Below are 17,133 nucleotides of genomic sequence, written 5' to 3' on the forward strand. Positions count from 1 at the left end.
ATTCATTACATCTAGAAGCCATGCCAGGGAATGCTTATATTAGTATGCTCATGTAGGTACACTCTGATATTCATACATTGGTGATATCACCTAACCACCTATTTCTTAAAATTGTCCCCATCAAGTATAAATGGTTAGTTAGCTCTTAAAATGACATGAAGCCAAGCACCAATATCTCAGACCAATAATCCTAATTACTCAGAAGGCTGAGATCTGAGAGTCACGGTCCAAAGCCAACCCAGGAAGACAAATTCTAGAGATTTATCTCCAATTAACCAGCAAAAAGCCAAAAATAGAGGTGTGGCTCATGTGGCAGAGCAACAACCACCCAAGACCCAAAAAGCTGACTGAGAAAATGAGACCTGGAGTTCAGGCCCCAGTACCAGTAAATTTAGGCTGGGTTTGATGGTTCATGCCTATAATCCCAGCTAGTGGGAAATAAGAGTATGAGAGGACCAAGGTGGAAGACCAAGTCTATCAAAATGTGAGACACACAGGCGGGGCGCTGGTGGCTCACACCTGTAACCCTAGCTACTCAGGAGGCTGAGATCTGAGGATCATGGTTCGAAGCCAGCCCCAGGCAGGAAAAGCTGTGAAACTCTTATCTCCAATAAACTACCAGAAAACCAGAAGTGGCATTGTGGCTCAAGTGGTAGAGCACCTGCCTTGAGCTGAAGAACTGAGGGACAGCGCTCAGGCCCAGTTCAAGCCCCATCACTGACAAAAAAAAAAAAAGTGAGACAACCATCTCAACATACAAGCCAGGAGAGGGGGATCATACAGTAATCCCAGCTATTCAGAAGGCTTTGTTAGGTAAAGAAACCAGTATCTGATACTGGTCCCAGGCAGTGACCCTATCTGAAAAACAAACTCAAGCAAAAATGGCTGAGGTCTTGGTGGTGAAATGCTTGCCTAGTAAGGGGTTAAGGCCTTGAGTTCAAAAATCACATACTGACTTCCCCACAAAAACAAAACTCGGTAATGCAGTTGTATATACTATAAAGTACTATATAGTTACTTTATGGGAAATACTGACAGAACCTGAGAAAGTCTAGGAGAAACAAAAAGGTAAATAAAAACCAAGGAATCCCAAAATAATCCACACACCATCACAATATCCGTTCCATTTCACATTCCAATAAGCATATTTTTTTAGAGCTTTGATCTGTTTCCTCCCAATAGTAAGTCAGTACCCAAACAAGTCTACCAATAAGCAAGCATCTTGAAAGACAATACTCACAAAGTTTCTGAGATGCAAGTTGTATTGATTGACCCCATAATTTTCTATCTTGATTTTTGAGACTGTCATTGATGAAATGAATTGCGGGTATAGCTTTGTGTTGGGCATGTTTTAGTAATTTTCCCTCCTTCATACGATCTAACTCTTGCACAACAACCCAGGGAATTATTAATACAAGTCTGTCAAATCCTAAAAAAACAAAGATTTCTCAGAACCCAACCAACATTTATTGAATTAAATCCAATTGCCAAAGGAGAACTAAAAATGTTATAACACATAGCACCTATCTTTAAGAAATTCACAATAAATAAGAAAATAAATTAAAAATAGAATGTAAAGTCAGAACAATGTTTAAAAAAATAACTACAACTAGAGAACAAAAAAGAATGAGTTTAGCAAACATTTATAATCAAGGTTCCTAATTAAGTTTTCATAATAAATAATTTTGAATTATAATAAATAACACTTTAAAAGGTGAGTTAAAGTGAGTTTTAGACTGCTAACTTAAGAAGGATCTCTTTCGTAAAATTTGAGCTGATTTTATATGTACAGCTAAATATAAAGTAACAATTCAAGAAAAAGTATTTGAATTTTATAAAGTATGCTTTGTAAATACCTGGTATTTCTGTTGTCTTCAAAATTCTCACAAATTTAAGATGATTCATTAGAACATTCGTGTCAATAACAATTAGAAGTTTTTTGTCCAAAGCAGTATTTGCTTAAGGAAAAGAACAAAAGTAAAATTCCAAGATCACTTGATAACAAAGTTGTGTTGTATAATGACTAAAGTTTTGATACCACAAAGACACAGAAAAGAATACCTTCAGACAATCTGTCTTATATCTGAACAGTGTTTTACTCAGTTGAAACTGGTAAACAGTTGTGGTTAATAGCCAAGAATAAAGAATTCAGAACTCTGATTACTGTTTTTTGGCAAAGGATGAGAATTATTTCTAACTGCCTAATAATGTGAGATGTTTAGAAAACAAATAAGGGGCTGGGGAGGTGGCTCAGTGGAAGAGCGCTTGCCTTGCATGTATAAGGCCTTGGGTTCGATTCCTCAGCACCACATAAGGAGAAAAAAAAAGCCAGAAGTGGTGCTGTGGCTCAAGTGGTAGAGCACTAGTCGTGAGCTGAAGAGCTGAGGGACAGCACTCAGGCCCAGAGTTCAGGCCCATGACTGGACACCCCCCCTCAAAAAAAGAAAGAAAACAAATGATAAGACAAATATTAGACCTGATTCCTAAACCTAAAAAAAAAAAAAAATACACCATACTTCATTTCATATGAACCTTCATCTAAATAAGGTAAAAACTGAATGTTTGCACATTATTAACTTGTGGGCAAGCACAGGACATCATAAACATTAATGTATAAGGAATACCAGCAGAAGAATGTACATCATCTTCCATCAAGTCAATTTCCATATTCATTAACTCTCCAGAAGGTGGAACAACAGGTAAATCCACACTTTTCCCCACGCGTGCAGCATGGAGTTCTTCTACTATCTGCATCTAAATTATAAAAGACCTCAGTGAAATATTCTGAGTTGCTTACTTTGCTGATTAATAAGAACACACTCATTAAGTCACTTAAAAATTCATAGAAATATGAAGACAGCAAGGTATATTTATAAATGTACTTCCTTCTCTTACTTTGTAACGTTGAAGAAACAAATTCTTTCACTATCTTGGGTCTCAGTTGCTCATTTACATGAAAGAATATTAAATACCTATTCTTTGTCAGGCTTTTGTGAGGACTGAATAAAACAATCTCAGTAACACTGTTAGCGGAGAGCCTTGAGCACAGATGGAAGTAAACTCTTCTGTTTCCAAGACCAAAGCATTTACCCTCATTAGTAAGAAAATATACAGATGTCATATCATCCATAGCTAATGCTGTTATCATCTATTACTTTTGGTGGTTGCTATATAGAAAGACTACAAAATGATCTAATATTTGTCTATCAACAGTTTCTACTAAAAAAAAACATTAGTCAACCATGAAATTCAAGGTTCGTGAAATCTAGCTCAGAACAATAAAAGGGTTGCAGAGGTTTGGGGAATGTTGGTAAGTCTGTAGGGTAATTTTACTGTATACTTTCAGTAAAAGGTGTTTAACGTCAGATAGTTGAGAAAAACTCAGGATCTCTACTCAGTGTACAACTCATGCTGCAAAAAAAATTAAACAATTTCTACAATTAAATATTACATTGACAATTTCTTTTCGTACTAACATGCAAAACTGTTAATAGAAATTCCTGAATATTTTGTATCATATTCAATAAATTTTCTATATCAATCCTTTATGCATTTTGCGCCATATGTAGTTATACACAGTGCTTTCCTGGGTATTTCATATATGTATATGTACATACATATATATAATCCATAGATATCTATAAATAGATCTACCAGTACAGATATTGATATCTACCAATAGACACAGATAGATATAGCTTTTTAATCTCTTAAATTTAAGGTACAAATCCTTTCATGTAAGAAAAAGTGGGAACTGTTTGAATTTCATTAAAATATTCAAAGTAAATAAGTAACCTCTTGATCTGTATCTTGAACACTTTCAGGTGACACTGATGAACATGGTGCTTCAAAATTCTGAAGTGAAAAGAATCATTATATTAGTTAGGAATGAAACACACAAGTTTTTAAACTTGACACTATTAACATTTGGGGTGGGAGTTAGGGGGTTGTCCTGTACCTTCTAAGATGTTTAGCAGCATCACTGGACTCTGACCACTAGATGTCAGTAGCACTACTCACACTCTCCATCTTTAGACATTTCTAAGGGTCCCTTGATTCTCCACAGAAAAGCCCCATTCTATTCATGTAACCTGGGAGTAAAATTATTTGGGGCTTTCAGTACTAAATATACTCATCTCCTCAATGCTGAGCTATATGCACTCTAAGAAATAGAAAGAAACATGATAAAAAAAAAAAACTGGCCTTCAGTGATGGAAGCCAAGGAGCCATTTCTAAAAGGGACATGGCAAAACAAAAGGAACTGGAGGACTGTAATCAGGCAAAACAGAAGACTGAAAAATTCACAGTTGTATAATGTGCTTGGTGTTTTATTTTTTTGTCTTCTAACATTCCAACTTGGTATCAGCACTTGTTTGTGGTTTTTTGTTTTTGCCAGTCCTGGGGCTTGAACTCAGGGCCTAGGCACTGTCCCTGAGCTTTTACACAAGGCTAGCACTCATCACTTGAGCCACAGCACCACTTCCGGCTTTTTCTGTTTCTGTGGTGCTGAGGAATTAAACCCTGGGGTTTCATGCATACTAGGCTAGCACTCTACCACTGAGCTACCTTCCCAGCCTTGTACTAGAACTTCTTTTGCTGGTTTTCTAGATTTTTTGAATTGGTATTCCTATATAGCCAGACTGGCCCAGAACTCTTGATCTTCTTGCCTCAGCCTCTTATGAACTGGCACATTTTCTCAACGAATAAGTTAAGTCCTAACCTGATCCTATGTACAGGTGACAGGAAGCTCAGCAAAAAAATAACAGGTTGCTCACTCAGCAAAAAATAAAATAAAAATCATTTTTTAAGAATTTTTCAAGATAACTGCAAATTCACATGTATTTTAGAGGAAACTGTAACACAAATTATAGAACCCCTTTTAAACAAATACAGTATTTACAAAAATGCTTCAGTGGGAATTTAGCTTCCATCCTATCTCTACATCAAAATTCCTATGACATAACGCTACCTGCATCATTTATAACTACCTGCATCATTTATATCAGCTCATTATAGCTTTAAAATTTCATGACCATGGCAATTTATAATCTCTGCTCTGATTTTAGTTTTCTTATTTTACTTTTAAAAATATATTAGCATACATTAGTTATACAAAGTCTTGTTATATTTCTACACATGTATACAATATATCCTAATCAATCTTATAGCTTTTCTTTCCCATCCACTATCCCTTCTTAAAGCAACATCAACAGATATCATTGTTCTATTTTCACACAAATAAACTATATTGACCACATTTATCCTCATTTCCATTCTTTGTCATCCCTTTCCCCTCCTTTTGATGCCCACTCCCTTATTTGAGCCTGTTTTACTTTCCTATCATTCTTTGATATGTGTGTGTACTAATTGGACCAAAGAATTTCATAAAGTTCCTCTAATTTTTCTCTTTTTTTTCAGTCCTAGAGTTTGACCTCAGAGCCTTATACTTGCAAGATAGGCTCTCAACTAATAAAGCTACACTTCCAGTGCTGACTCTAAATCTGACCACTTCTTGGCTTTTTCTGTGTATATGGTACTGAGGAATTGAACCCAGGGCTTCATGCATGGTAGGCAAGCACTCTACCACTAAGCCACATTCCCAGCCCCTAAAACTCTTGAAATTCAAATATTCTTATTTTTTTCTTTGAGCTTCAAATACCCCTTTTGTTCTCTGGGTAGTTAAGGTATTTTCATCACTTAACAATCCAGAAAAGTTCATTTCTGTTGTCCCAAATCAATTCCTCCCTACTAAAAATGAAAGTTTTAATAGCATTTAATTTGCCTTCCTGCAGCATGCCTTTTTAAATACATGGATTAAGACCAAGCCTTCCCAGGTGAAGACCAGAGAGTAGCAAGAATGAGGATAGTAATGGTTTTAGCTACCAATACTTTCTAACTGGAAAATGTGATTATTTTGCTTCCCTGATTATCTTTCAGTTAATTTCTTTCATCTGTAAGATATAATTGAATCCTAGCTACAGGGAAGGCTAAGAGCAAAAAGATTTGAAACCAACCCAGACAGAAAGATGTTATCACAAAAATAACAAGCAAAAAGATAGGGCTGGAGGTAATGTTCTAGGTGTTAAGCTCCAACCTAGCCTGGAGTTCAAGCCCCAGCACTAACAACAATAACAATAATACAACTTCCTAAACCATTCTTCTGCCTCCTCAGTTATAATCCATCTTTACCCAGAAAGTATCTTCAGGGGCTTGCAGAGTTGACTAATTGGTAGAATGTCTGCCTACCAGGTGCAAGACTTTGGGTTCAAACATCAGCACCCAAGTTTAAACTCTAGTAACATTAAACAAAACAAGAACAAAAGGGAAGCATCTTTTGAACTAGGATCTCATTATAATGCTCAGTCCATCCCCCTGGGCTCAAGTAAATCTCCTGCCTCAGCTTCACAGTCTGTAGTCTTGATATCCAAAAGTGCTGTTTATGTGCAGTCTAATTCATTTCTAAGTTCAAATATCTAAAAGTTTTTATTTTCCATATAAACAAAGCTATGGAGATTGGATCTCAAGAGTCCACAAATGCCAATTTTCACCCAATCGAAAAGCAAAACATACCATACCTCTGCCTAAAATAGCCTTGCTTCCTCATTCCAAAGTACTTCACTTGTATCTAAGGAAATTCAAGTTACTTCCTTCAGTCAAGGTATACTAAAGCTATGTTAATCTCATGCTGTGCATGCCAATATTAAGTGTACTTAATTTGCATTAATTTACATAAATAATCCCTGAAAACACACTGTATACCTCTTATAGACTATTTTATTACAGTGCATGTTATACAGTGACAACTAGACTATTAGCCCCTAAAGACTTTAGTATTGGATTTCAAAAAGCATACAAGATTTATAGTGCTTTTGTCCCCCCACACAAATATCTGTAAGTACTTCTTTGTATGCATTTACACATTCCCTTCTGTTACAGATCCTTGATGACCAGAATATAACCTTAGGGAAATTGAAATTAGAAAATAAGAGATCTGTTATCTTTACAACCAAGATTAAATGAGTCCATAATGATTATCATCAGTAATAAAAGAAACTAAAACCTTACCAATTGTTTATTGCTAAACCCAAATTCCTCATTTTGTACTTACCTGGGTAAGGTTTTCCTTAGAATTTGAATCATTACTTTCTTGATACTCATGATATTTTCTTTTCCTCTCATTAACAGTCTGCTTATATGTGGAATTTGAACACAAGTGTTCGGTTTTGTGCCTTGTTAAACTTAATAAAATCCGGGAACTTTCCAGGCGTTCTTTTTCTTCCTGCTTAGTCTTTGACTTGTTATATTCTAAATTGTAAACATTTTCTTCTAGTAGTTTCTGGCGGGTATTAAAGGATTTTATTGGAATTCTGAAGCTGATTTTCTTTCCTTTAGATTCAAAAGGTTCCTTAATTATGTTGTTGGAATTATAATCATGAGAAAATTGATTTTTCTTGTATTTCACCAAGATACATTCTTCAGAATTGTCTCTAAATTTATTGGTCCTTTCATTCTTGATTTCTTTCACCTTTTCCCTCTGAGCAAGTAAATGAGGCCATTTCTTTTCCTTCATCTGGTTTTCAGCTTTAGGTTTCACATCTTTGGCAATTTTAGGACAGCTAAAATTTTTAATTCCAAAGTCAAGCTTACTCCTTACATTTGTAAATTTAATATCTTTTTTAGTTCCATTTGAAAGACTCTGTGATGTAATCTGGTTAGCATTTGAGTATGATGCTTCTTGGAGTTTAACAGATTCTTGAGATGAAGAACTGCATTTTTGTTTCTTTCTGGGTATATCAATTTTTGCATTCAATCTGTAAAGAAGCAGAAAAACCTCTACTTCATTACAAATAATACTTATGATATAACTTTTGTTAGGGTTGACAGTAAGAAAAAAGTAGACAAGTACAAGGACCTGAGTTTGGTCTTCAATGAGAGAGAGAGAAGAGATAGAGAGATGAGTGAAGGGGTGGGGAGAGAAGACAGGGGAGAGGGAGTGCAGTGTGGGGTGGGGCGGAGCAGAAAAGGAAGAAAGAATAGAGTGCAGTGGGGGAGGGTAGAGGTGGGAAGTATTAACAAATAATGTGGAATCACTGGTTTACTATGGATTAACATATAGCGTTGGAATCACTGGTTTACTATTTGAAAGAGAGTTAATTTTACTAATATCAGACAAAATAAATTCTGAAACAATTTAAAAAATTATCATAATCACTGTACTTTTCATTGAAACTTTAGTAACTACAGAAAAAAATGGGATGCTTATATACTTCTTAATAGAGAACTTCCTAACAATGAGAAAAATAATAAAGGAAAACAGTGATACTATGTGGCTACTTCAGCATATGAAAAAATAAGCCAGGTACTGTGGCACAAGCCTCCTAATACTTGAGGCACAGGCAGGAAGATTACAATTCTGAATCCAGCCCGGAGTATATATCAAGATTGTCTCAAATTACTAGGACTGGTTTATCATGTTGTGGTATAGCACTTGCCTCACATGTGCTAGGTCCTGGGTTTGATCACTAGCAATAAAGAAAAAGAAAATTAGTCTTATTTTTTAAGGCAAAATAGTAAAAAGCTTTGTAGAAAAAAAATGGATTTTACCTTTTCAGGTCTTGTCGTCTTTTGGTATTACAATATAGAATGTCTGTATGATCTGATTTCTAAAAATTAAAAAATTAAAAACATCATTTAGAAAATATAAATTGTGCATTAGAGTTAAAGTGACAGAGAAAGGAGATTAGGACATAATTCTTTTCCCTAACTACAAATAGGCTGCCATAATAATTTATTTAATCCTCCCAATTATCATCCTTATTTTACAAATAAAACACCAAAGGCTTAAACAGAATTAGATATCTACCTCATCATCACAGAAAAAGTCAGTAGCAGACAGACCACTCTGTACTCTGGGGTGATACCCAAGAAAGGTAACGTTGAAAGCTGAACTGTTGGTGGCTCACACCCGTAATCCTAGCTACTCCGGAGGCTGAGATCTGAGAATCAGGGTTCAAAGCCAGCCTGGGCAGGAAAGTCTGTGAAACTCTTATCTCCAATAAACCACCAGGAAACCCTCTGAGGCTCAAGTGGTAGAGTGCTAGCCTTGAGCTATAGAGCTGAGGGACAGCGCCCAGCCCTAGAGTTCAAGCTCCATGACTGACAAAAGAAAAACAAAAAAGGATATGTAGAAATAAAGATATAGCTAAGCTTCAAAGCAGAAGAATAGCCAGTCAGTATTAAGGAGTTCAAAACATCCACCACCAAAAGGTGAAGGTCCTCAGGAAAAAAAAGGTAGACAAAATACATTCTAAAGATTGAAAAATGAATCAGGCATCTTAGTTTAAAGATGTAACCCTAGTTATCTGGATGGTAGAGATGAGGATAATCTGGCTTGAGGTCAGTTCCACATTTAAAAAAAAAAAAAAAGTCCAGACTCCATCACTGTCAGCGTCTAAGGCTTGGGGTCCCTGGGTAAGGGTTGCAAATCACCAGAACACAGGGGATGCAGAGTGCAAACAGCAATTGCCACTTCATGCTGTGCTTTATTGTTAGTGAGTGTTTAAAGACAAGCAAGCATTATTTTTGCCAAGATTTAGTCAGGAGACATTCACACAAAGAATTTCAACAGATACAATTTTACTTAACCTATGAGACAATGTCTTTGTATATTTTACCTAAACTATTTTAGAGCAAGCTCAAACCACTTCCCCATACTCAGGAAAATGCTTGACTAGCTGTTCGTCTATGCTTAAGCAAGCAGAAGAGCTACTTCCTAAGCTCCCAGTAGTCTGTGACTTGTGCTTTGAGACAGGGAGAGAGAACATGTTCCCTCTCTAGCCCGGCATGCCAAGAGCTTTCCACATACACAAACACAGTCCTCAGATAATCCTGAGGCCAGAGCCTGCATCATTCACCCCTCCAACACAGACCCTAAGTCTTCACACATCATGACCAATAGCTTGGCACAAAGGTACACATCTGTTGTCCCAGAAATGAGAAGCACAAAGATACTCAAAAATAACTAAAATAGCTGGGCACTGGTGGCTCACACCTATAATCCTAGCTACTCAGGAGGCTGAGATCTGAGGATCACAGTTTGAAGCCAGCCTGGGCAGAAAAGCCCTCAGAGACTTGCGGGGCTGAGGTAGGGTGAATGCTTTGATCCTCAGAAGTCAGGTTAGCTTTGGCAACAAAGTGAGACCTCAACTCTTAAACAAAAAACTTCATGAACATCATTTAGTTAGTTACAATATCTTTTTTCCTAGTAGTAGTGGGGTTTACACCTGCTAGGCAAGTGCCATTTAAGCCACGTGCTAGTCCTTTTGCATTTAGTTTCTTTTCAGATATAGTCTGAAAAGCAATGTGTACCATTACCTCTGCCTGGTTTTTGTGATAGGATGTCACTTTTTTTTTTTTTTTAGGTCTGAGACTGAGACTTGAACTGGGCATCCCTTTCAAATCATTGCCTAGCCCTCTACCAAATGAGCCACGCCTCCAACCTCTCTTACTACCTTTTGTCCAACATGGTCTCAAACTTCCATCTTCCTGTCTCCACCTGTCAAGCAGCTGGGAATACAAGTCATTACAGTATTTAACACTCACCAGTTTTCTCTTCCCCGATGAAACTGGTCTTATAGAGTAAGGTGAACGAATAGAACTGGCTGAAGGTTTTTCCTCCTTGTCCTAAGAATGGCATTTGGTGGGAAAGAGGAAAAAACAGAAAAGTTCAAAATAAAGTACACTCAGCAGTATTTCATCATTATTCCACATTGATATTCCTATTTAATAATGTACTTCAGAGGAGGACACTTAAAGACATATAAACTTTGATAAGAAGAAAGACTACTAGAAAGAAAACTGAACTAGAAATATTCTGATTTATGAGCCTGTATACTCATCAATTAGAGATGAGATGCATACAGTTGCACAGCAGGCCAGCTGACAGCTCAGATAATAATGTAGTAAAAGTTGACACTGTCATGGTGGGATTCAGTCTTCAACAAAGTAAAACCATACATCCCATCAGTTTTTAGTAGATCTTGAATTCAATGGACCAAGAACAAACTTGTTAGGAGTACCTACTGCAAAGAACAGTGAGAAGAGATTAATCGAAAGATAGTAAAGGCCCATAGGTTAAAAATCCAGTGCCAAAAATCCAGTGCAGTCACATGATATAGCAGAATAAAGAGAGGAAGTAGATAGGATGGGCTGGGAGCTGAAAGTGGGAGGATTTGGGATATTCAGTTAAAACTGATCCCATTGACATGTTGACATCTGAATAGAGACCAGAACAAAAAGAAGAAACACAGAATATGAATAAAAAGAAAAAGAGTTTCAACTCAAAAGAGAACAATCAGCAAAACCAAGGCCCTGAGAGGCACAAATAAGCTGAGATCCTGGAACAAGTAAGCCAGTAGCATAGAAGAGAGTAATGGGGAGATGAGATTGGGGAAAGCAGGTAGTTTTGTTAGCCCCAACACGCATGGTTAAGTTTTCACTCTGAATGGTATGAAAAACCAATAGAAATTATTGAACAAAGGAATCATGATTTGTTTACATTAACAACTACTGGGTTAAGAATAGACCAAGAAGCCGAACACCAGTGGCTCACACCTATAATCCTAGCTACTCAGGAAACTCAGATCTGAGTATCACAACTGGAAGCCAGCCCAAGCAAAATGTCTGTGAGACTTTTATCTCCAATTAACCACCAAAAAGCTGGAACTGAAGCTATGGCTCAAAGTGGCAGGGCACTAGCCTTAAGCAAAAAAGGTCAGGGATGGTACCCAGACCCGGAGTTCAAGCTACAGGATCAGCACCAATAAAAGACAAAAATAAGAATAGACCATGAAGAGGCAAAGGTAAAAACAGAAACTACTGGGATAACTGGAGAAAACAAGTTGGCTGCTTAGACCATGGAATAGCAATAATAAAGGTCTTAAGACTTTGACTATATTATAAAAAAGAAAAGAAAGCTCTGGGAGAGAATGAGAGAAAGGGTCCAAAAGAAATTACCCTTTTCCTGACTTATGTAACTGCAACTCCTCTGTACATCACTTTTATAATAACAATAAAAATTGTTATTTAAAAATAAATTTATAGAAATCACTAATAGACTGGATACCAGTAGAGGATGCTCCTAGGATTTTTATGCAAGTAAGTGAATGAAATTGCAATTGACTCAACTGGGGAAATTGTGAGCCTGGGCACTTGAAAGCTTATTATCTAAAAAGATAAGGAGAACCAGCAGAGGAGTTTGAGACACAAGCATTCATTAGAAAAATGAAGAGTACAGTATCTCAGAAGCTAAGTGAAGAAAGTGTTTCAAGAGGAAGGCATAATTAACTATGAAAAACACTGCTGGTAAATCAAGGCAGATGAGGTTGAGGAACTGACTAATGAGGTTTAGCAACATGAAAACCACCACTGGCCTCGTAGACATCACATTTAAAGAAATAATGACAAGAAAACATCTGACTAGACTACTTGTCAGAAGGAATGGAAAAGAATTAAAAATGGCATACAAGGGGCTGGGAAGGTGACTCAGTGGTAGAGTGCTTGCCTTGCATGCATGAGGCCCTGGGTTTGATTCTCCAGCACCACATAAGCAAAAAGAAAAAAGCCGGAAGTGGCGCTGTGGCTCAAGTGGTAGAGCGCTAGCCTTGAGCTTCAGAGCTGAGGGACAGCGCCCAGGCCCAGAGTTCAGGCCCACGACCGGACCCCTCCCCCGCCCCCCCAAAAATGGCATACAGTTCAAGAATGATAAATGGTGGTAGTAGGGATATAAATCAAGGACAAAAAAATACTATATGACCATGTCCAAGGTCCCTTTCCTAATTACCACTATAACTTGGAGACTAAATTCATATTCAGAAAGCTTATAAGAAGCAAAGAACAAACATCAAAGAGTACAATGTATCTTGACTATTTCATTCTGGTCATTAAAGTCTTATGAACTAACCTACAACACAGAAACCACTTAAGTGGATAGTCACCTTTGCAAGATTAGTCCCACATTATGGATGGTAAAATAGCACACACACACTAATTCTGGTGATGAATTATGCAGACTATTCATAAAGTATACAATAAAACCAATTAGATGAGGTTTTCTTTTACTGGTTTTGATATCAATTACATTGTTCTTACTTCCTAGAAACAGTATCACCCAAGTTATAACATACTCTAAATTTCATCTCCCAAATACGTCTTAAATGTAGTGTTGAAAATAGAGAAAGGAACATGGAAAGTATACCTTTTCTAACATTAACAGTATCATCTGACAAACTTTGGCCATTGACAGTAGTGCAACTCTGGCCAAAGCTGAAGAAATGAAGAAAGAAAATGTGGGAAGCAGTGTAATCATGAATTGTTATTACAAATGTCAAAATGGGCTTAGAATTGAGGTCACAAATGAAAAGTATTTTCCTCTCAGTACTCTAAGCCTCAGTTTTTTATCTGTGCAACTGAGATAACAGTAACTACCTCATAAAATTATAAAGAATAAGAAAAATAACACAAATAAGGAATGAGAAAATCAACTTACTTCTTCTAGGCTACATAGGCAGAATAAAGTATTTACTTATCTCAATGCAAAAATTGTATTTTTTATTACATAAACATAAGCCATAGCCAGGTGCTGGTGGCTCACACCTATAATCCTAGATACTCAGGGGGAAAACCTGGATGATCATGGCTCAAAGCCAGCCCAGGCACAAAAGTCCATGAGATTCCATCTCAAATTAACTAGCAAAGAGCTTGACTTGTGGTGTGGCTCAAGTGGTAGAGCACCAGCCATGAGCAAATAAGCTATGCTAGCAAGAGGTCCCTAATTTTAAGCAGTCGTAATAAAAAGAAGAATAAATAAATAAATAAGGAAAAAGGGGGAAGGAAGGAAAGGGGAGGGAACTTAGGGGGACCAAGACATTGTTAGGTCTATAAATAAAAATTCTTACTACATCAAAAATAACTGAAGAGGCACAGCTTTTTCTTTGAGCATCTTCTTCTTTCCCACAAGATTCTTCATTGGACATCTTTAAAAGCTAGAACAAAAATTCCAAATACATTTTTATAACGATAAAATACATTAGGAACTATTCTTTTTTAGATATATAAAAATTAGTTTTAAAAAATGGTTTCCACATTCTATCTATTCTCAAGATGGTTAGATGCTCTCATTGTTCCACATTTTCTTACTTACATTCTCCTTCATAAAAATCTGTTCCTCTCCTTCAGTTTGATCAGTCAAGCTTGAGTTTCAAATTATGCCTTGACAAGGTTTTTTCTTTTTTGCTGTTTTTGTTTTCTTTTTGTTCTGTTGCTTGTTTATATGTATTTGAGGGTCTAAAGAGAGGCACAGAAATGGAAAGACAAAGGGTAAACAAATGCAGCAATGGTATTCAGTGGACACTGTGTTGAAACTTATGGGTAGATATGGCAGGAAAAAACTGGGAGAGAGCAAAACAAAATGTACTCTTTACCTGACATGTAATTGTAAGCTCTCTGTATATTATCTTTATAATAATTTAAAAAACAAATAATCTATGCCTTGAAGCTATTACTTCTTCCTCCAGTGCCAGATAATTTTTAATTGCCTGCTGATATGACATATTTTACAACATCTACACTTCAAACCCAATTAGTTATGAATTTTCATTTTTTCCAACACATTCTGTCATTTCTTATGTGAACCTTCAGCAAACTGCAGGCAAACTACATATACAATTTTCCGAGCCCATTTCATTATACGTAAAATAAAAAATGCATCTTAGAGGGTTTTTGAGAAAGTCAGTTAAAACAATGGAGACAAAAACTATCTTGCCCAGGAGGAATATGATAGGTTCTATTAGAACCAGAGTTTCTTGAAAAGTGTGCTGTAATAAAAACTTGGGAAATGCCATTAGGTGATGACAAAATATATTTGAAGTTGCTCCTACAGCGCTATCATCATGCCTTCACAGGACGGTATCCCCAGCAGGTATCTTCATAGAAACCTCATGAAAAAATGCAAAGCCAAATTCACCTGAAAGTCATTTCTGAATTCCTGACCCAGAGAAACTATGGGATGACTGTTTATGATCCTGTTAAGCCAAACTTTTTGGATAACCTAGTAACTGATTGATGCACAAGTGTACTTCCTTAATTCTTCAAACTTTGAAGATTCCCTTCATGCTCAGAAAGTCTTAAATACATTCCCACAGAATCCATATACTAAAATTGAATGCTTTCATGTTTTGTTTTCCAGCTGGCATTAAATTATGAAGTTGACATTTTTGGGGGGGGGGTCCGGTCGTGGGCCTGAACTCTGGGCCTGGGCACTGTCCCTCAGCTCTTCAGCTCAAGGCTAGCGCTCTACCACTTGAGCCACAGCGCCACTTCCTTTTCTTTTTGCTTATGTGGTGCTGAGGAATCGAACCCAGGGATTCAGGCATGCAAGGCAAGCGCTCTACCACTGAACCACCTTCCCAGCCCGAAGTTGACATATTTTGTCAAGCTTTCTAGAAACAAAAACAAACAAACAAACAAGAACTGGGGATGTAGCTCAGTGGTAGAGGGATAGCCTAGTATGTGCAATGCCCTGGCTTCCATCCCCAGCAGCACCCAAAAAAAAAGAAAAATTATAGAAAGCATCTAGAAATGTAAAAAAAGCGATTATTCTTAAAGGGTGCATTAAAATAGTCAGCATTTCTTTAGGCTGTAATTATATAGATTATATAACAGAGAAACTTTACATTTAATTATTAAAATAAAGTTCAATATATGCCCAAGAATACTAGTTAATCAAGAGAGGGAAGGATTTTAGTTGTCTTGATTGGCTGGAAACGGAAACCAAGGCCTAAGTACTAGGCAAGAGCTCCAGTGCTGAGCTACAGCCTCAGATTAAAAGGGCTTTAGAACCTTTATGAGGATAATCGATCTTAAAAACAACAAAACAACGACGACAACAAACAAACAAACAACGGCTCCAGTGGCTGGCTCCCTGTAATCCTTGCTACTCAGGAGGCTGAGATCAGAGAATTGCAGTATGAAGTCAGCCCCAACAGGCATATCCGAGAGACTATAATTTCCAATTAACCAATAAAAAGCTAAGGGACAGCCCCCAGGCCCTGAGTTCCAGCCCCCATACCAGAAAACAAAACAAAACAACCCTCCAAGCCGGGAACTGGTGGCTCACACCAGTAATACTGGCTATTCAGGGGGCTTACATCTGAGAAGAGCGAGGTTGGAAGCCAGTCAGGACAGGAAAGCCTGAGACTCATCTCCAATAAACTACTCAGAAAAAAACCAAAAGTGGCGCTGTGAGCCAGCACTCAGGCCCTGAGTTCAAGCCCCAGGGCCTCCCCCCGCCACCCCCCTCGTCGCCTCCCATCTCCCCCACCCCCAAACGAAAACAACAACAACAATTACAAACGATTCAAACTTCGAAACTAAGGGCAAAGAAAAAGGCCAAGTTCCAAATTAGCGTTTCCGACACCCACCCACCCACCCACACCCACACCCACACACCAAAAGCAAAAAAAAAAAAAAAAGAAAAAGAAAAAACCCTTCCAGATAAGCTTCCAAACGAAGGGGAAAAGGAAGAGGCCAACTTCCAGTTAGCGTTTCAAGGTGACAATTCAGGCTCTCTTCCATTTCTGAAAACCAGTAAGAAAAACAACAGACCAGTAAGCCAGGTACACATCACCCTTAATAACTCAGAAAAAAAAACATCTGGATGGATGTCTGGTACCAGAGACGAAAAAGCAGCTTCCCTCTCATTCCCTGCTGCCAAAACCCTTCAAACGAGTCCCAGGCAGGGAAACTACAAAACTCAAGTTCGTCCCTCTCCCCTCCCTTCCCCTACCGCCCCCCCCCCCCGCCATAAAGAGAAAAGAACGACTGACAAGGGTAAAGAGAAGACTGGGGAGCAGATTCACCAGCGATAAATCGTAGGCAACCTGAAACGCATCCGCCAAGTGCCTTGAAGCTCTCAACAATCCCGGCTCTCGTCCAGGGCCTGTAAGGCCCATACCCACACCGGGCCCAAAGAACCCAATGCTCACAGGACCCGCGGCCGCAAGCAACACGACCCAAGCGTTCGGGTCACAGGTGTGGGCTGAGGATGTGAAAGGAGGTGCGGTCCAACCCAGCTCG

The 17,133-nt window shown here is 37.8% G+C and overlaps 1 protein-coding gene across 8 annotated transcripts in view; it reads right to left on the minus strand.

Moving 5' to 3' along the window:
* Swt1 (SWT1 RNA endoribonuclease homolog (S. cerevisiae)) overlaps positions 1-17,133 on the minus strand; it is a 64,549-nt gene that overhangs the window by 42,476 nt on the left and 4,940 nt on the right. For 4 of the 8 annotated variants that reach the window (XM_013021800.1, XM_013021799.1, XM_013021796.1 and 1 more), the window contains exons 2-11: positions 14,201-14,343; positions 13,956-14,042; positions 10,603-10,683; positions 8,605-8,663; positions 8,493-8,522; positions 7,109-7,811; positions 3,796-3,855; positions 2,625-2,754; positions 1,857-1,958; positions 1,241-1,429 (exon numbers count right to left, since the gene is read on the minus strand). In XM_013021800.1, the coding sequence (XP_012877254.1) occupies positions 1,241-1,429; positions 1,857-1,958; positions 2,625-2,754; positions 3,796-3,855; positions 7,109-7,811; positions 8,493-8,522; positions 8,605-8,663; positions 10,603-10,683; positions 13,956-14,042; positions 14,201-14,212 (1,453 nt within the window). In that variant the 5' untranslated portion in view covers positions 14,213-14,343. The other 4 variants (XM_013021801.1, XM_013021797.1, XM_013021802.1 and 1 more) reach the window with 4 other exon arrangements.

This window comes from Dipodomys ordii, unplaced genomic scaffold, assembly GCF_000151885.1.
Source record: "Dipodomys ordii isolate 6190 unplaced genomic scaffold, Dord_2.0 Scaffold57, whole genome shotgun sequence".
In the NCBI taxonomy this organism is placed as follows: domain Eukaryota; kingdom Metazoa; phylum Chordata; class Mammalia; order Rodentia; family Heteromyidae; genus Dipodomys; species Dipodomys ordii.